Source organism: Lampetra planeri, chromosome 44, assembly GCF_965212315.1.
Source record: "Lampetra planeri chromosome 44, kcLamPlan1.2.h2, whole genome shotgun sequence".
Lineage (NCBI taxonomy): Eukaryota > Metazoa > Chordata > Hyperoartia > Petromyzontiformes > Petromyzontidae > Lampetra > Lampetra planeri.
The window spans coordinates 7381046-7402625 of NC_136150.1; the positions used below are offsets into that span (position 1 = coordinate 7381046).

At 46.4% G+C, this 21580-nt stretch overlaps 1 protein-coding gene across 1 annotated transcript in view; it reads right to left on the reverse strand.

The window, feature by feature from the left end:
• Positions 1-21580, reverse strand: part of SUCLG2 (succinate-CoA ligase GDP-forming subunit beta) — a 133959-nt gene that overhangs the window by 54558 nt on the left and 57821 nt on the right. Inside the window, exons 7-9 of the mRNA XM_078614550.1 lie at positions 17294-17390; positions 12764-12925; positions 10289-10431 (exon numbers count right to left, since the gene is read on the reverse strand). Coding sequence (XP_078470676.1) covers positions 10289-10431; positions 12764-12925; positions 17294-17390 — 402 coding nt within the window. The remainder of the gene's footprint in view (positions 1-10288; positions 10432-12763; positions 12926-17293; positions 17391-21580) is intronic.

A 21580-nucleotide genomic window follows, 5' to 3' on the forward strand; every position in this document is an offset into this window, starting at 1 on the left:
GTTACAGCTCAGTAGGTTTGGAGCGTCGTCGCGCAAAATTGTATTAATGAACGAGTTAAAAAAACACCACACACCTGGCCAGGCCTCTCTCTCTCTCCCCATTGTTACAAGGTGCGTTTTTCAAACGTGACATTGCAATGCTTGTAATTAATGGAGTTTAATTTAATTTTAAGTAATTTGCCAAACAGGTGGTCATTCTGAAGTGATTCACTCACGCGTGTCCAGGATTTAGCGCAGCAACAGCTTTGGCGTTCTCAAGTTATCAAGGACCGTTTATCTCTGAAAGTCCACACATGCTTCTGTCATCGTACAAAAAGTAGATTGATCGATACGTCGGCTACAAGTCTATAAATGTAATAGTTGTTTCGTTGTTATTACATTGCTATACAAACTTAAGGTAAAAGATGCACGAGACTTGAATCTATTCTTCTTCCTCGTATTTTTTTCCCCCAGTACGAAGGTCTGCCACGTGAGATGTTCAGCGTCACGCTGTAAAACGCCTTACAAATTCTGACGTGTGGGTATCGCACACGCACGCAATGAGACTACACTCTATAAAAATCTGATGCCAATCTGGTTGATATTCCCTTTCAGCTATTGATGGGGAGGAGTGGGGAAATCGGACAGGCAGGAGGAAGGAGAGAGAAAAACAACTTTTTGGAGGGGGTAAATTACATCGTTTGAACCATTAACGGATAAAGTCATGTAACACTGGCAGCCGGCGCGTGCCTTAAGTTAAAACGCAATCCCAAATGGCGCAGACGGCATGCCGCTGCGTTTAATGTTGTGCGGGATCCGTGCACGGGCTGGGACGCAGGGAATAATAAATTCTGCGCTTCCATGTTATCAGCGGTGGGCCACGCACCGTAGATCAGAACAGCAGGTGTCTGCGGAAGATTAGAATGAACCAGCATTCGCGGGGCCTCGTTGTCAGTGGCTATGAGAGCCCTAATCTAATTGGAGCAATTCCAGGCCCTAACCTTTTACATCCGAGCCAGGCAGACGGCACTCGTGGACCCCACCCCCCTCCTTGGAAGCGTTCGCCGCACACGTGCGGTTCCCGATAGCCACTCGGCATGTCCACCGTGGCAGCTGCTCCTCGTTTGCAATAACGGGGAAGGGTGGGGGGGGCGACGCCTGCGCCAAAGGTTCTGTCGTTTTTACTTTGGTGAATTTTGGTGGATTTTAGGGCACTCGGGGAAAAAATAAACTTCTCCGTTGTTACAAAAATAGTCGCCCGGTAGTGTAACTTGTGCCAGGAGGGCGACAATGAAGCCGGAAAAAATGAAAGCAAATTGCAAAATACGAAAATGGATAATGATTTACCAAGGGTTTAACAGGAGTAATAATAATGATGATAATGTAACGGTATTTTTTGTTAAATGTTTGAAAACACACGGTGGATGGAGGCGGCGGTGCAGTGGTTCGTGCACGGCGCAATGACCCAAGAGGTTCTTGAACGGCAGCCGACAAACCGTGAACGGTTTTCAGAATCGGTGAGGGTTTCAAAAAGTCAGGAAGCAGTCACCGATGTCCAGTGGAATGCGAGCCGTGAACGCGCCGGCTACCTTACGCGCAAACCTACAAAACGGCAAAGTGACCTCAGTTCATTTGCCCTCGATCCTCTGTTAAACGGTAAAGGTGCAAGCCCTGCGGATAACTCGATTTGCTTGTTGCCGATATATTTTGTTATTTTACCAGGTAAGGCCCACTGAGCTATACAGCTCTTTTTCAGAAGCGGAGTGGGCAGAGGGACTTTTTTATTTTTTAAATTGCCCCATTATTTTAACAGCCACACCAGGAGATCCAACAGGCGACCTCTGTGCGCCAACCATTGTGCCATGGCAGCGTACCTATTCTCGTCTGCACTACCAATATTTATCGAAAGCTAAACCATTTTTATTTTACCAGGTATGGCCCAGCGAGCAATTTAGCTATTTTACAGAAGGGACCTGGCTATCACAAATGATATCTCAGTGAAGTGACGTATCACGCGGAAATGTTTAGCAGCCAAATACTCTGAACGCATGTCTTGATTCTAAATGTGGAAGGAAAAACACGGGGAGAGAACAAGCAAACTACAAATATACAGCAGCCGTCAGGGTAAGAATCAAACCCACGACCTCCTGCATACCAGGCAATTGACTAACTGTTGTGAAACGGTTTATTCTACTCGGCGGATAAAGGTGGGAGGGGATTTCAGAAACTTGCCCCATTGTTTCTGATTTGCCATGCTGGGAGATGGAACCGGTGAATTCCGGATTGCAAGTCCACCTCAAATTGTCTAAAAATGAGTATAGGATCCAACCTATCCTGCCCTGAAATTACTTGTGCCCAAAATAAATGCATCCTCTATGCACGCGTTCGGTGACGTTTTCGACGAGTGCTTTTGGGTTTGCAGTGTGCGTCACACGGCTTGTGCGCTAGTCTTATCTGCGCAACGTGAGTTTTGTGTCATGCTTTTCGTTTCATTCTTCGATTTGTCCGACTGCGCCGTGTGTATGCTTGCCCTGTACACCATCTTGAGATTCTCGTGTATTTAGATGCAGGGTGGCGAAGGGTTGCCTCGTGTTCATGCGGATCGCTGGGGTTGTTTGGCCATACTTCACCATGCTGGTCACTGTGGGTTTTGTGAAGATAATGCGCTATGCAATATTACCGATTACTGTTACCTAATTTTTTGGGTTAATGACCTTGTACCTCTGATCTGCAGATTCAAAATAGCCCAAGAAATATTCAGATGCAATTATAGGTTTTGGGGGATAATGTCATATACTGGCACCACGCAAAAATATTGTGTACGTGATCACGCAGCACGGCCCTATGTGTGTACATAAATCTTTACAGCCATAACAATACCGTGAAACTGCATTTGGACAACCGTAGCTACCGTTGCCTGGGAATTTAACTCCACAAAATGTAAAACCATCTACGGCGCATTATACACCCGCATTCAAATACGTGTTGTGAGAAAATTGCCCAATATTGCACACTACTTTTCTGCATATTGTACGTAACGCAATAATATTCAGAAAGTAATGGGATCCGGGACGCGAGAGCCGTGTCTCTGAAATTGTCGAGCGTTATTCCGTCAGAGGCTGAATTTAAATTTAAATGTGTTCACCACACCCTCGCTTGCCTCCTCCTCCGCCACCACCATCCTCCCAACTCCCTGTCTTGCCCCCCCCTCCCCCCCCCCCGTTCAATGCTACCCTTGAAAGACACCCAGCTAACGGAGGCGATAATGGAACTTTTCTGCCAAGGCCACACTAATGGGCTTGGCAGGTTCTACACACCGTAATAAGATCATACATGGCCCGGCAGAATCAATCACGAGCCCAAGCAGTTGGGAGGCTCTCTCTCTCTCTCGCTGGCTCGTTTTCTCGCTCTCCCCACATGGATATATTTTGGTCCCTTCGCCGTAGCGCTCTTGGATGTTGCACGCTCATTGAGCAGAGAGTAAATGAGAATAGGAAAAAAATAAAAGCAACAAATGATTGATGAAATGCGCGCTAATGATGCACCGTGGATTCCCTGCAATCATAAGTGAAACTTAATTCACAAAGTAAGAATGGTTGTATTTTTTTTCATTGTTGTTATTATGATAATTATTCAAAAGAGCTCGGAATTTGAAGGGAGGGGGACTGGACGTGCCATCGATTATAATGGGGGTAAAAAAATGACCACGTGTGACACCTGCACTGCGTCTCCACTGAAAGGGGCTAACGCTAATTACCTGCAGCTGAACACTAATATCGAACGATTCGTTAGTTTTCAACGGTGGGTCGCTAAATAAAAATAAAAACTGATGCTTCAGATAATGGTTCAGTCACACATTCATTCTGTATTGTCACAAGTCCAGTCTTCTTGACGAGCTCAGAAAGTCAATGAAATAAAAAAGCCTCATGTGCATGCGTAATTGAATCTTTTTCCGTTGACTTTCTTCGGAACCAAAATAACGACGACTACAGAGCTAAATCCACTTGTCTCTTTGCCCCCCGCGGGATTATGTAGAGATTGCGACAGTGGGTGTGCGGGTGTCGTCAGGGCACAATATTTCACCCACTGGCAATCTGATGACGACTTTTACGAAATTCAGAACGCATTATGTTTTTTTACATTGCGGACGGAGTGTGTCACCTCTCATGCCTGCAGGGCTGATGTGAACAGGTGACTGCGGCGTATATGCAAATCACAAATAAATGAGTCTTGCAAGTGCTATTCGATGCACGTGTCGTCATGCATCGATGCGTCGTTACACCCCCCAAGTTGTTTGCATTCCCATTCCAAATGCTCCCACCCCTCCCACTCCCCCCCCGATTTGAATGGGAAAAGATATTCCGACGTTCCTATTGTGATAATCGAGTGCGCTAGCTAAAGCATGTCATATGTGTCATATGCACATTATCCACTCAATGCTAAACATGACAAATCCTCTTTAATATTTGATGCGCCTCACACATGGAACAATAACGTGACTGCAACACATTCAGAAACTGTTCAAAGCCAATCAATCTTTGGTAGCAGTTGGTTTTTTTCCTCTCCAAGCTTTAACATTTAATAATGGTGGCACTACACATCGATTCATCCTTGAATGTCCATCACAACGCCACGATGTGTTCATCGAGTCGCGCGTATAGAGTCGACAGTTTTAGTTTTTAGACGTTGGACCCAATAGGTTCAAGCACGTGACCCCTGCAACCACGGAGGAGCCGATAGACATGGTGTTACAAACAAAAACACACGATTCTAGAGTAGTGGTCACGATTCTATTCTAGAGGAGAATCGTGACCACGAATAACAACGACTCATCCAGATTCCGGTGCGTAGGCGGAGGGATAGATGCGTACGGTGCGAAATAAGTTCAATATACATACATACATACAAAGAAGGAAATGTGGAAGGGGGGATTATCATCCTCCTATTAACCAATGTTGAGCGTTTTTCTCTCATGTTAGTTAATGATTTTTTTGCGTCCGTCTCATTTAAATTATTTTTCATCGGTGCCTCTTTTTCACCGTACAATTAAGGTTAGGCGCTTATAACCATCACAATGAATGATCAAAAACAAGCCCCGTCACTGTACTTTGCATTGCACAGTTTTTTGATGCACAGTATCTTTTTTCTCAGCTTGCTTTTGAAAAAGAGGCCGTCTTCTTCATCATCATCATCAATAGCCTTGGTCTACCCACTGCTGGATGAAGGCTTCCCCATGCCACTGCAATCGCTCACTATCCTGCGTCGTAATGATCCGCCGAACGCCGACACACGGCTTGATTTCATCACCTCCACCTCGTCGGTAAACTGCTCACACCAAAGATATGGTTTCATTTCAGAATCAGAATTGGAATATTAATTAATACTGGAGGAGAAATCCGATGAGCTATGAAGCTCTTTTTCACCGATGTGCAGCATGGGCGGGTCAAGAAGCTACAACAACAAACAATAAAAAAACGATAGGAGTGCAAAATAGAGAAAAATGTCAGCAAATCACTAAATATGAATAAATAATACATGCCTGATTCATATAAGTCCAATTCACCAAGTAAAGCCAACTGATCTATTAGCTCTTTTCCTTTAAGAAGTGACCTGGCTTATCATGTGCAAATTTATAGCAGCCAAATAATCTAAATGCATGTTGATTAAAAATGTGGAGGAAAAAAACGGAGGACCCGGAGAAAAATCGACGCGACCACAGGGAGAACATGCAAATTTCTAACATACAGCATCAGGGTCGTGATCGAACCCACGACCTCCTCCATACCTGGCGGGGGAGATAACATCGCCACCGTGGCAAGATGTACTTGTATAAAATCTCAGTTGGTACGGCCGCTTGCTACTCCATTTCAAAGTTGACTTTCAAAAGTAAATCGTCCGTTATAATCGTTAAAATCTCAACGTAGAATAATCCATGCAATATTGATATTTGCAACAACGTAAAAATACGAATACAAACACATGACCACTTATTTATCTATCGCACCTGTTTACCCAGGAGAACCTTGCAGAGTCACAAGACGATGTCAAAATCGAACGTCAGAACCATTAAGTGAGTGGACTGAGACCATCAAATCGCTACACTAGACCCCAGTTTTCATCACAGGTGGCTACCCGAATACAAGCGCAGGATCTTATCTGTGCTGGTGCTCCGAGCCCTGGGTCATGTAACCAACGTTGCTGAACGTGGATTGCTCCTTAACACGACCGGTGGTGAGGGCCGTCCATAGGTGGTGGGGGGGGGGTGTGGCGTGGCCTGGGTCAACTGCCACCGCGTGGGCTGGCCCGACGCCTTCAAACTAAACCGGGGAAGTATAACGTCTGACACTGTGACATTAAAGTGCGAGGGAGACCCCCAAAGCGTTGGGCCCGGGGCAGTCGCCCCAATTCGCCGTGTACCCTAGGGATGGCTCAGCCGGTGGTGCTGCTCAAGCGACTTTATTGCTGGGCCGTGTTGGGCTCACGACACGTGTTTTACTTACACGACGATCTGACCCAAAGCTGCATTTACGAACCCACGACCTCTTCCTAAGATGACCTTAAAGGGTGCCAAAGGAAAGGTAAGATGCGAGGAGGAATAGACCAAAATATCCCGGTGGAATTAATCATTCTAATACTGTGCGATGGATATGAAAATGTGCATTGCATTCTCTCTGTGTGATGGCATTGCATGTCCTGCAACAGGGCGGGGGGGTCACGTGAATTACATTATAGACATTTTGCATGCGCCATGCAATTAGTGCACTTCCACCGTGAAATGCAATTTTGTGCAAGACAAAATGGACAATACCTGACTCTAATTGGCCACAAATTATGCAACGGCATGCAATTTTAAGTAATTACTGCTCTCTTTACAAGGCACACCCAGATGTAAAACCAGCCCTGGTAATTCACATTTACTCAGCCAGCAAACCACCCCGCGATTTTGGAAGAAGGCAGAGGAATGTAATTCAATTAAATAGCAAGGTAGTTTGGTAATTGCCGTGAACTACAAATCACTAACTGTTAGAAACAACTGGCCATTTTAGTTGCATTAAATTATGATTGTACAAGCTTAAATTAACGTGCAACATTCATTTATTAATTTCTCTGAAAAAAATTATACTTCAGCTTTTAATGCCTTTAACGTCCTGCATGTCTGTATTGTGAAAAAAAGTGTCCAATTTTATTAGCACGAGGTCCTCAATTAGCACAATACGTTCCTTTCCACTAATACCCCCCCCCGCCCCAAAACAACAATCCTTTATAGGGGATCTTTAATGTATGCTTTTAGACTGGCAGGCGGAAAAAGCTTAGGGTTACAAAGACACAATACCCTTGAAGCAGGTACAGGTGCAGCCCTACAATGGCTTGCTCACGCGACCGCTGGCAGAATGGGCCTCCCACTAGAGCAATGGTTCTTCTTAATCTGGGGGTGCACGCACCCCCTGGGGATGTGAGATGCCCTCTTTGGGGTTGCAAGACATGGCCAGATTTCTCTAGAAGGTAAATCATCGAAACACAAATTAAGCACGAGAACCAAAGGGCTTCAAGGCTGCAGTAAAGGTTAAGAATGACGGCACTAGAGGAGGCTCCAGTATGTGCTCAAGAGAGCATTTGGCGACTCTTCCATGCTGGCCAGAAGTCTTGAAAAATATGGGGGGGGGGGGGGGGGGGGGATACCCGACACTTTTTACTCCCCCTTCACGAACTAAACCAAACTAAAACGAAACTTTTTTATTTTACCAGGTAAGGCCCACGGAGCTCTTAGCTCTTTTTCAGAAGCAACCTGGCCACAAATGATGACTCAACAAAGTGGATTATCATCACGTGGAAACGCATAGCCGCCAAACACTCTGAACGCACATCGATTCTAAACGTGGAGGGAAAAACCGGAGGGCCCGGAGAAAAATCCACGAGACCACGGGGGAAAAATGCACACTCCAAATATGCAGGTGTCAGGGTCTACATCAAACCCACGACCTCCTGTATACCAGGCGAGGTAGTTAACATCTCGCAACAGTGGTGTCCCACGACCTTTCCGATCGTCTAGGCCAACTGTCGTGCCCCCGTTTACCTTGTCGGGTAGACAGAGGCAGTGGCGGAGATTTAAGAAACTTGCACCGTCGCTATAACTGGCGCGCCAGGAGATCGAACTTGCAACCTCTGAATTTTGCAAGTCCACCGGTGCGAACCGTTACACCACAGCAGCATGCATTCGGACCACAAATGGCGCTAAAACGAGCTTTGTATAGCGTACACAACCTACAGCCAAGCAAGAAGGCTGTACACAAAGGTGGACAAAGAAGTCTTCTAAGGGGCTTCAACAACAGTGTCCAGGAATTGAACCCGACGCGCGCGGAATTCAGCAGACGTGCAGTAAAACATTGCACACGCTCCTAAGACACATGAAAAACTAAGTCTTTTAAAAAAAAAAATCAATGCCATCAAGACCTTTCCCATTCATAGCATGACCCACACCATTTTCTGTTCATCTTCTGGTTTGCTGACTGATGTGACGGCGGAGGGAAGGGATGACTCTCTTCGGCTGAAATTCTGGAGATGTCCATCCGGGCAGGGTCTCTGCCTGAATTATTCTATAAAGAGATATCTGCGGTGGCCCATAATGGAGCCTGTCGCTCGATAGGTGATACCCGCTGTCACACGCTTATGAGAGGGCATCACAAATATTGGACGACGCAGGCCCAGTCCCATTGTATTCCCTCCCACCCACCCCGACCACCCACCACAATTCTCCTTTGTGAGATTGGCCCACATTTCTGATCTACATCTGCCTATTAAACGAATGTGTTAGACCTCGCTACCTGGGGCGCCACACTGATTTTCCCCTCTGCTTTATAGATATTGGCCAGCCTATGAAAGTGTCATGTCGTCCGATATTATAAATTATCATAGATTCAGCTTCCCGCTGCGCCGTCCTTTCTGCTTCTTTCATGAGGCCGCTTACAAATTAGAGTTTGTCTCCTCCGTCAAAAACACGTTTCATCTGGAACGTGTCTGACCAAAATAACCTCGAAGCCACCTCAAATTATTTTGCTTTGCCTCCACGGATTTCAACGTCCGTCGCGTTGCCATGATTTGACCGGTGCTCATTTGCGAAATTCGTTATCTGAACGGGGCAAAACAAGTAGTCACACGCCTTTAAAATGTATATAAAACCTCATTATTATTACCATTACTGATATTCTACACCAAACAGCCCTTATAGAATCCACACATTTTTTATTTACAAGAATGTCTAACAATTAGAACTAATTTACAATTCACTTTTATGCACATAAGAGAATACATGTCATGGTTTGATCAACGAAAGTTAAAACGCAGGAGGGCCAACACAATAAATGTTGAGGGAAGAGAGCACCTGCAGTGTTGTAGACGCACGCGATCACAACTACAAATGAAACATCGACTCGACTCTAAGGTAAAGGCAACATCATTGTGGGTACGGTTTGAAATGACGTTGCGCACCAAGAGAGTAATAATGCAATGATCCATGAACATCGATTCTCAAGTTCCGGATACACGCAGCCAATCCTCGTGCGAAAAAATGAATGTGTTTACCGATTTGTGGAAGATGTATGAAATGCATATGTGACATGCGCAGCCACCAGGGGGTGCAACAATTCGCATATTGTTAATGTCAAAAAAAAAAAGATTCTTGACTTGAATATTGAATTTCCATCGAACAGCCAGAACTGGGATGGTGGAATGGTAGGTGGCTGGGTGGGTGGATGGCTGGGTGGTTTGGTGGCTGGGTGGGTGGTTGGGTGGCTGGGTGGTTGGGTGGCTGGCTCAATGGTTGGGTGGCTGGGTGGTTGGTTAACTTGGTGGCTTGGTGGCTTGGTGGGTGGCTGGATGGTTGGGTGTTGGGTGACTTGGTGGCTTGGTGGGTGGTTAGGTGGCTGGGTGGCTGGATGGTTGGGTGCCTTGGTGGGTGGCTGGATGGTTGGGTGGCCGGGTGGTTGGGTGCCTTGGTGGCTTGGTGGGTGGTTGGGTGGCTGGGTGGCTGGGTGGTTGGGTGGCTTGGTGGGTGGTTGGGTAGGTGGATGGCTGGGTGGGTGTGGATTTTTAGAATCAAGATATGCGTTCAGAGCATTTGGCTGCGATACATTTCCACGTGATAATAAGCCACTTCGTTGAGCTATCATTTTGACAGCCAGGTCGCTTCGTTAAAAGAGCTAGAAAAAGCTCAATGGGCTTTACCTGGTAATATTGAAAAAAAAATGCATACAGCAGTGGATTGATCGTGGCTGACAATGGTGCGTCGAGGGGCAGCTCTGTCTGCGGTTACCTTGGGGTCATTGGTGAGCAGCTTGAAGGCCATGTAGACCTGGTTCTCCTGCACGCCTCCCCCCAGGTCGAGGAAATTGGCCGGCTTGCCTCCGTGCAGGTCGATGATGTCACAGGTGGCCATAGCCAAGCCAGCCCCATTCACTGCAACAAAAAGCGTAAGCGGGACTTCATCAAATGGGCGCTGCGGTGGCTAGATGTTAACTCCCTCGCCTGGTATACAGGATGTCGTGGGTTCGATCCCAACCCTGCCACCTGCATATTTGGAGTTTGCGTGTCTCCAGCCCTGTGGTCACGAGGATTTTTCTGCGGGTCTTCCGGTTTTTCCCTCCACAGTTATAAGCATGCGTATAGAGCAGTTGTTTGCTATACATTTCCACACAATAAGCCATTTTGTTGAGCTATCATTTGTGGCTGGGTCACTTCTAAAAATAGCTATATATACCTGGTAAAATAAAAAGGTTTTTTTTCATGTCTGATTTGATCCCAACATCTCGGAAATGCTGGCTCAATGCTTTGCTTAGAGCTGCCTGTGCCAGGAATTAATGATTATTAACGGGTGCGATATTATTGATTTAGGCGAGGTGACCTAGTCACTTATGCACAGGTACATTCATCAAATGTTGAGAAAATGTAGAGATCCTACGACACTGCGTTCAGGAGCAGTTCAGTGCGCAAAGCTTCGTGACAAAATATAGCAAACAACTCAATTACCCAAATACGCCTTCATGTATACCTTCCAGACATTACATCTGTGCTGTGCCAGGTAGGACTCCAACTGGGACAAAACAGCCCGAAGGCAAACACTTGGCATCCGGATGAGTAAAGATTGCTTAATTATTCACTTTTCTGATGGGGTCCCCCCCACCCCCCGACCTCCGCCCCCCCCCCCAACCTTCCATTCACCTACATGCTACATGTGGCTCATTTGCGAGCAAGTGCTGGTGTGGTGTCCCGACATCTAAAAGCCGGGAGAGTTGTTTGTTTTATTAGTCTGTGAACAGTGACTTTGCAAGGGAGGGCTGGGGGTGCGTGCGCCTCTGTCCGTTGTTTTAATGCGGGAACCGGCATACTAATTTGTGATAAATGGCAATTCCCAAAATGCCAGTCTCATTACCAAAGGCATTGTGTGTTTGTCTGCAGTCGTTCAATTGTACGTGCATATCTTTAGTGCGCAGCAACAGCAGAAGAGATATCTATATCTTATCGCACCATCCACACCAGGTATCTAATTGACTCTGATATACTGGCGCGACGAGATCTGGGCCCACATTCGGAGTAAGTGTACTTCAACGAAGGTTGCAAGCGCTATGCAGAGGACGACGAGGATCAACAGCTGAGCGAATAGTCTTCAAAAATAGAAATTTGTATAAAATTTATTCCAATTGTGATGTCGTGAAATGAAGCAATGGCATAGAACGCTCGCACGGCATTGTAGCCGTGTGTGCGGCAGAATGGCCTGTGGAAGGGGATGTTATAGAACAACTTCAGAAATCCCTTAAAAGTCACCTTTTCGATCCACACCCTATGGGGCGCAACTAGCCCACACACCCTGTTACAGGGGAACATTTGACGTCACATATCAGTCTCATGTGTTGCATTCCAAGGGGCTGGATACTAGCCAACATAAAACAAAACAAATTTAACGTGATGGGCAGTGCGGTTGTCAGTGATTGGCCAGAGACCATCAACTCATGCCATTTGATAACCTGGTTTCATCGCGTGTGCTATGAATAAAGACCATTGCCCGAAGCATCCCCTAGTATATATTCTTCCTTTCCAGGCAGTGCTATTGAACGATATGTTGAGTTTTTGGGTTACTCACAGGTGGCTGCTCAGATTCAAACCCAAGACCTCAAATTGTCCTGAGTTAATACTCTAACCCTCTGACCCACCCCACCATTCAAGATTTTTTTTTTCTTGGGAATAAATGCGAGTTGTATGAGAGTCAAACAGAGATTTTATATTCTCAGAGCCGGAATTCAGCCATGACATTTAATGTAATGGGTTTTTTTTTTTCTGCAGTCAACGGTGACTGAGCCGAGATGATCACAAACTCCGGTCATCCCTCGCAAAAGCGGCTTTTGGCTGGCCATTGAACAAAGACGGTTACCGCATCGCGCGCTTTCAGATGCATTTCTGTGGCCGTCTGGAAAGCACTTCCTGCCGATATTAGGAAACCACTGACTGGAGCTATGCACTTTCATATCTAGATTGAAAACATTACTTTAGAACTAATTTTTTCGTTTAGTTTGTTGTCCTTCCCCCGCACCCCAAATTTGCACGGCTGGCAATGTACGGTGCAAAAGAAGTTCAACATACATACGTACAAACATTAGAACCTCGTTCAACGACCGGTGGCTGCCCAAATTCCTCGACCGTACTGGCTAAGTAACCTGATCTCCAACTGGACCAGAACAGATAAAAAACAACGTTTCAAGAAAGTGAACTGCGTAGCAAGAGCAAGCGCACAAACCAAAGCAGGCGATGTTTCCGTCCAACCCGATGTACTTGAGGTTGTGCTTCTCCGCCTCCACCTCGATGGGATCGCTCTCGGAAATGTCGCCCATAGCGAAGATCTTCTTCTGCCGGTAGTCGGCGTTGTCGTCAAAGTTGATCTTGGCGTCGAAGCAAACCACTGCCAGACATAGAAGGGGGACACAGTCAAGGAGCGATTAATCGAACATCGACATTCCATTCCGGGGAGGCACAGGTAACACGAGTAGGCCCGTATTAAAAAGGTAAATAAAAGAAAATAATAAAGGTTCAACCCTACAATTACATAGGTCATGCCACTGCTGGCAGAAGGGCCTCCACTACAGGAAGCTCTAGAGAGGCCCTCGAGAGCCTTAAATTTGGCTTACATTTTCAACACTGCTCAAGTGTACCTGGGGAAAAAAAATAACCCACGTGTGCGGAGGGGAAACACTATCCCATTGCAGATGAAAGAGGGTGGCAAGCAGGTTGTGGCTCCGATGCACCTCGGGAAGGGAGTTGTCGCAGAATCTGTGTAAGCCACCAATCCTTGCAGTGGCCACCACAGTGCTGGATTATGGGCTGGGTGCGTAGCCACCACCACCCGGCTAAAATATCTGGAATCCATTAGCCAAAATATGGACTTTCAATTGCTATGGGGAGACTTGCTCCTGTCATAGGAATTTGGAATTTCCACCACTGACTCAGGGCTATAAGATGAGGAGAGAAGCAGAGGCTGAATGCTCATGTGCGCAGGAAATCACATGGACCTTGAATTTCTTCAGGATTTCAATAACACGAGGAGGCAATAAAAAGCTTGTTGAGAAATGAATAGAAGTCATTAATCTTTTTGCGGTTTCCCTCGTACAACGTGCACATGATTCCACACGCAATGAGTGGGAGTAAGTGCAACAGAGATCAAAAAACTACGTGGACATTGCCTGCAAGACAGAACGCATTATAAACGATGGTGCGCAGATAAAAAAAACGGAGTGGTAAAACAATTGCAATGAAATGTAACAGCGGTTTGATCTCTGCTCCTTATCACGCCCATTCAGTTCGGGACAAATGCTCGGTAATGCACGGATAGACACACCGCTGCCCATGCTCCTAAGCCATCTACAAACTTTATACTTGAAGCAGTTAGACTTCAGGCACTGCAGCTCATAGCCAAAATTCAATACGTTTTTTTTTACGACATCCATAAACCAAAAAAATAAAAGCCTCACATTAGGTTGCTTTGACTTTTTTTTTGTTTCTTGCCCAGGGCGGTACTTATATATTCCGTCTGATCATAGATCTCCGCAAACCTATCTGCTTTGTCCACGCAATATCCACAAAATACAGTTGCTACAAAGATATGACATTGTTATCAAGCAGACGCCTTTAGTAGTGTTATGCAGCCTAGTCCTGTCATGAGCTTCTCAAGCCGTGCTAGCGAGGCTGCCTCGTTCAATATTCTTAAATTATTTTTGCGATTAGCTCCCATGCACACATTAGCACCCGAACCCAAACCAAAACCTCCCCCCCCCCCCCCCACAGACACTTTCAACGATAATCTATCGGAAATTGGTCTCTCCACTAATGATCGTCACATTACGTGCGGCCGGCATTTAATATTAAAGAAAATCAAATCGGAAAACAGGGTCGGGAAAAGGGGTATTTCATAAGTGCCTAAGCCCATTACGGTTGGTGTGGCACATTAATCTGCCCCAGGCTCCTGTTGTTTTTATTTCATACCATCATTTCATTAACATTAATATTTTCTGGAGCCCTGGCCTGAATGAGTATACATCGACGAGCTGTCAAACACAGCGGCAGCACGGATGGATTCCCATCTATAATTAATGGGAATAAGAAAAGCGCCAACTTCCACCACCCCCCCCACCGCCGCTCCTCCAAACTGCGCGCTTAGCAGCACAAGTATGCCAAGAGTTGTCCGACTGATAAACCATTAACAAAAAGCTGCAGTTCACAGCTTTGCACAGCGCACCATTGTGTTAACTATGTACATTTCTGAGCGTTAAAAAAACATTTCTACGACACTTATTTATCTATCCCAATGCGATTTTGTGTTGTATTAAGGGAGACCTTGGCGCACAACGTGCTCCCTGTGAAGCTATGAACCCGAAAATTCAATAATCCTGAAACGTGTAAAGCTACTTGTCACCCACCACACTCACACATATACCCTTATACACTTGCCCAATAATTAGCAGTCACTCCGCATGAGGCAACAGCCTTCTGCGTCCCAAAAAACCCAGTAGCATCTGCAGATACTCGACAGATGATATTTATGTGGTTTGGATGTCAATTCCACATAAATATTACCACTGGCACAAGGAGTCGATTTTCATACAGCCAGAGTTCACATGGGTGCACTGACAATCGCAAAGTAACAGGAAAAATACGACAGGAATACAATAGAGTTTGGATATAAAACAGCGTCTAAATATAGCCGCTTCCAAAGACACTGCACAGAAACGGTGGGCATATGCGTTGGTGGTCAGTCATTGGCACAAGAAAAAAATAAGGTATATTACGCTTTGTTTGAACACGGGAGTTCGACAACATGGAGTGTTCTCTTGGGGGAAAAGAGTTCCAGGCCATGGGGTTGACTGGTGGCCTCGCAAAGAAAGCCTTGCTTGCTGGAGCAGAGAGTGCTCCAGCAAGCAACAGCGCGAGACGAGTGGAGGGCGTGCATGCGCAGGGACAAGGCCATGGAGGACCTTGAAGACTTTTTTCGATTTAAAGCTTTCGTGACTGCAGGGATTCATCTTCTTGGTTCTTTCGGTAAAGTCACGTAGAAGGGAAATAATAAAATAATACAAATAAAACATAATAAAATAATTCTCACGACGTTTCGGCCACAACGCAAGCAGCCGTTTCAGACGCTGTCTCCCCGACAGACCTGGTCTTCACCTGAGGACGGCTGCTTGCGTTGTGGCCGAAACGTCTTGAGAATCATTTTATTATGTTTTATTTGTATTATTTTATTATTTCCCTTCTACGTGACTTACCGAAAGAACCAAGAAGATGACCTTGAAGACGGCAGAGTGCGATCTTGAAATTGATCCGGGGTCGGAGCTGGGATTGTGGCGTTCGCATCAGCCCAATGTGCACTTCTTAGCTCTGAGACTGATGCACTCTAATGCAGGATAGGCTTTGTGACCATTAAGGGTGCTTATCTTCGTCGGGTTACAGCCTCGTGTTTTGCAGCACGTGTCCACCAGACCCCATTGGGCACGTTGACTGAGGGCTCTCTAATGCACAGCTTTGGGGGGTACAGAACAAGTCGAGATTTCTAATTCTGTAGTGGATAAAGGGATTTAAAATAATGCAGTTCTCCCCAAAATTTGAAGAAAATTTACAAATCTCGTGAGCAGTGTGCGCAGTGAGCCCAAGCCTTGTCATTGAGATGAATGTTTCGTAATGAATGAGACAATAAGGAAGGGCGATGACTGCAGACCGCAAAATTGTGCATATCTCCTCCGTCGGTACGGCATCCCCTGCATTCCGCCCCCCTACCCTCCCTCCCTCCACCCCCCCTCCCCCAAATCAAAATCACTGAGAATCGCTGCTCTAAGCCATGGCTGCATTTGTGTAAAAGTTGCAAAGTGCATACGCTACACTAAACTAAAAATAGACTTTTTTATTTTACCAGCTAAGGCCCACCGAGCTACATAGCTCTTTTTCAGAAGCGACCTGGCCACAAATGATAGCTCAACAAAGTGGCGCATTACGTGGAAATGTATAGCAGCCAAATACTTTTGAACGCATGTTTCTAAATGCGGAGGGAAAAACCGGAGGAGCCGGAGAAAAATCCAAGCGACCACGGGGAGAACGTACAAACTCCAAATATACAGCAGGCGTCAGGGTCGAAGCCACGATCTCCTGTATACCAGGCAAGGCAGTTAACAAGCTCGCCACCGCAAGCATTACGCGTTTTCCAGATGTATTTTTCCACTTGATGGCAGATTCATCACATGACCAAGGATGGCAGCGTCCCCTGCACAACCACTCGTTATAAGCGCAGCAGAAATGTCATTATTTGGTATATATTTAGGATTTTTTGGGGGGTAAAAAAACTAGAAAATTTCCTAAAAAAAACGACTTGCATTATGGCGACAACTGCATGAACCGTGACATCGTTTGTAAATGAGCGGACTTGCCATGTTGGGATCGAGAATACTTTGCCTTCACGCAGCAGTCTGGCTATTAAGGGCGAGGGAAACGTGAACCTCGTTTTGACTCGATGCGTTCTCCGATATCACACCAAAAACCCGTTGCTGGACAACGTTCGAAACGACTTTCAGTAATTGGGAGCAACCAACCCTTTTCCCCTCGTACGTGGTCAAAACTCGTACATATGCGCGCACATCACCACGCCCTCCATATGCGCCAACCCCCTCCCCCCCCATGCTAATTCTGATTGGCTGGTAATAGTATCATTCAGAGCAGCAGTGATTTTTTTTCACGACGATGCATTTCCATGAGGTGCTGCAGGCACACGCTGGCTCACCACACTTACCCTGGCCATCGGGGGTCTCGCCAAATGGGTTTATCTCAACCTGTGTGGCATCCACGCTGAGGAACAACTTGTAGAGCTTCTTTATTTGTTCGGCGGCCTGCAAAATATAAACAGGCGCGTGCACACAACCACCGTTTGCGGGTCATGTTTCGGTTGTCGTTTTCCATGATTTTGATGCTTAAAATTATAAATAAACTTACAGCCGTTCTCAACCCCCACCACAAAATTAATACGTCCCCACACAACGTCGATCATGCTGGCTTTGTTTCCCAAACTCCACCATCTCAGTCAGCGCAGGACAATTGGCAGCACCGGTTCAGTACATCACGAGCCACTGATGTGAGCCATGGCAGGGAATCTAACTCGGGTCGCCGGGTTCATAGTCACCATGAATGTTTAATGCAGCGGTTTTCATTCGTTGCACAAGAACGCGTTTGCAGTTACAACGTATCTAACTGACCAAAGGCCGCACTTGGAAAATAAACTTCTCGTCTCAATGGCCTTTGGCGGGATCTTAAAGGAAATGGATTGCGTTGCATCAAAAGCAAAGTGGCCTCTTACTCTGCCAAAAAACTGAGCTCATAGATGTGATGATGATTTACGATAGAGCACCGACAGGAATTGTGTAAAATCAGTACACAATAGAAATAGGCGAAGCCATAGCGGTGCAACTAGACCTGGTGAACCCACTGAACTCCAATGGAACGTTAGTTGCCCTGCAGACAACATTAGCCGTGTTCTAGCTGTAGCGCTGTGCTCTGTTACAGCTCTTTGCTTTCATATAAGCACAGTGATGGAAGATCCATGCTCAATGTGCCTCGACTTACATTTAGAAGCTTGACTATTTAACTTTCCGAGACAATTTATTCTGCAAATGTAAGTATCATTTAAGACTGTATCATGCCATATTATCAACATTGCATTGCAAATTGAAATCTGTAATAAAAAAAGGGCAAAGTTATGGGGTTAATTTTGTGCCTCTTCTCTAGTCATTCATTTCCAACAATTTAATAACTTTTTATTTCTCTTCTTGGTTCTTTCGGTAAAGTCACGTAGAAGGGAAATAATAAAATAAAATAAACAAAACATAATAAAATAATTCTCACGACGTTTCGGCCACAACGCAAGCAGCCGTCCTCAGGTGAAGAACAGGTCTGTCGGGAAGCCAGCGTCTGAAGTCGAAATCTTTTTATTTAATCATGAAAACAACGTGGCCAATTTACCGCACTCCTTTGTAAAGGCAGGGGTGTGGAGCGGCGGCGTAGCGGTGAGAAGCCAGCAACCCGAGTTAGATTCCTGTCCAAGGCTAACAGCGGTGGTGAGCGATATCTCAACTGGTCCCTAGGGGCCCCTCTTCGACAACCTACACTGAGCAGTGTGGTGAAGTATGATCAAACAACCGCCTTGAATAATGACACACCATAGAGGTGGCCTTGCCCCGGCAATGGATTGACTCAGGGCTGCGGACGATTATGAAGACGGCGGAGCCTTTCTCTCCTATATGGCACTGAAGCTCAAACTTTGACGTCAGGTCGTACTCGCAATTTCCCCCATACCGCAGAGAAAAACCCATCAATCCTCCTTGCCACACTGCACTCAAGTTATCTCCCAGAGGACACAGAGGCAACGGTGGATGAAGAACAAACCTGCCGTGTGTTTCCATCACCGTGACCGGGAATTGAACCCGCAGCAGTCCTGGTAACAATTGCGGCGCCGCCTGCCAGCCTCTGGCTAAGCCACAATCGCGGCACTGTTGGTCACACTACACTGGGAACGCTCCATGCGTACACCAAGGGCTGGACTGCGAGCAGGGGGCCGTTATTCCACACCATAGACAAAGGAAACATCCTTCCTTTGTGAAGCAAAACACGCTTGCTTGCTACAACCAAAGACAAATATCCCCGTAAAGCCTTAACAGACTGTTGGAGCAACTGCTGTTCGCGAACATCTATGAAGGCCGGCCAGCACGGCACACGAGGGGCTGGATGGCCAACACCACGCGCGTGCCACTTTTGTCTGCCCAATCTTTACACACTGCACCAGGTACTCATTTGAGGCTGAGTCAACCTAGCGGAGGCCCGGGACCAGTTCAGATAATCGTCCCTGGTGTTGGCCGTGATCGGGAATCAAACTCGGGTTGCCGGGTTCGTAGCGAAGTGCGCCAACCACTACACTGACGGTGCCTCCTCCTTCACCACCAGGATAGTGGTTAGCGAGCATACAGCAGTAGCACCACCACCATCAGTGTAACCGTTACCGCCACCGCCGCCGCAGCTACCCAGCTCACGGTCCCAACAGTCGCCTCTGTTGTGGCAGCGCTGCACGTGACCGAGTGCGCTCGCTCTCGACAAACCGCGATCCCAACACAGCGCCATAGCGCGCCGCGGGCACGTGTAAATTGATTTCGCCGGCAGCTGGAGGCATTGCGCTGTAATTAAAAATGCATACTCGGAGAGGTGGCCCCGCCCAGGTGACTTACAAGTCAAGAGCGCAAGCGAGCTGGCATAGCCGCCCAGAGCCCGAGTTTGAATATAAGCCGTGGTTTAAACCGGCTTCCAAAGCGTGGTGCAGTTTATAGTCTCGGCGTGGTCACAATGACCGCAAAAAAAAAAAGAAAACCCATCACCATCAATTTGGTTCGGCACTTCATTTGGCTTAATCGCAGCTCAAAGAATGTAAATAATGGAGTGACTGCGACGTGCGAGACATCACTCTCACATGCGGCGCAGGTGGGGCAGTGCCGACCCCTACTTTGTGGAGCAGAGGTCGCTTCAAGTGACCTCAGAGGTAGCTCTGTGGTATCCACTTCCATGGGCCATTCTCTAACACGGAGGGGGGGTTGCACTGGTCCGCGAGAGATCCGAGTGGATAATCTGTCTCGTGAGGTGAATACAAGCTGATATAGCACTGTCGGAATGAAATGTCACCCATTCTAATCCCAATCCCTCGATCACATTTGGGCAATCGAATGAAAAAATCCTGGAACATCACGAGGGTGGATGAATGGATGAACGGGCGGATGGAGGCAGGGAGGTAGGAACACATGACAAGAGTGGGCTGGTGGGCACTCCACATACTCAGTTACCCACAGAGTGGATAGCTGTGGGGATTATATAGAGTGGGGTGTGCGATCTAAGTAAGCAGCAACTGCACCGTACCAAAATTAAATGCAGGCTTTCCAGAGCGCCATTTCCTGAATTCTAAATGTAGAATGCCAATGCCCAGTGTTTCATCTTTTATTCATCCAGTTCGAAGTCTATTGAGGAAGCTCCTTCTCGAGATGTTTGGAAAATAGATGGAGTATTTTTGAGGGATTAAGCTATAATTCAATCATGAAATCAAGCACCAAAAATGCTGCCGTGTAATAAAACAAAATCTCATATTATATAGGAGAAATGAGGAAAGTGAAATGAACATGTTTAGCTATGCAGCAGGTATGGTAATGATATGCGGCGCGTGACAGCGGTGAGGGCACCGAATTAGGAACCCGCCGATCCAAGTTCCGAAACCTAGCCACAGCCAGCCTCAGTGGCGCGTAATATTCTGAACCAGTTCAGAAACTCCACCCATTCACCAATCAGCATGAGATGTGGTCAGACAAGCCCCAAGACAGATGCAGTGTGGGAGGCATTCGCATCCAGCATTGGATTAACAGAGGGCCGAAATGTATCGTTACATAATTACGGCGACAGGGTTGTCAGATCGTGCAGGGATTGGGCCACTGTGGGTGAGCCATCAGCAAAGCAGTCAAATACATATTTGTGGCAGTATCGCAAGAAGGATACTGAACTGGGTGTGGCAATTGATTGTCACATGTGGTTTTCATGGGTGAATACAATTTAATCAATGTAATTACTAATAGCTGTATCAAATATCAGTGGTTCACGTAAGTCTAGTAAGTCTGAGAATAAACATTTTCTTTTTTAAGGACATATTAAATGGAAGTCGATGTACTTATTACATTAGCCGGAAAGCTTTGCCACAGCAAGTAATGGGTTTTATGGGATATTGTTGTTTTGCTAAAGGGGCTCCATCAATTAGAGTGCTTTGACCAATAACATCTGGTAAACCAGCAGATTTATTTAGCAAGGCCTGACTCTGCTGATGAGACCAAAGAAGGTCAAAGGCAGTGTGGATTTTGCGGCTTAAACAAACGCTGCCGGTTAATACGAGCCCAGAGAGACCAATAGGCTGAGAAACTAAAACACATTCCATTTTGCCTCTGCAAATATGGAATGGAAGTTGCTTCGTTGTTTATTTTTCCATTCATTTATGTATTTCCATTGA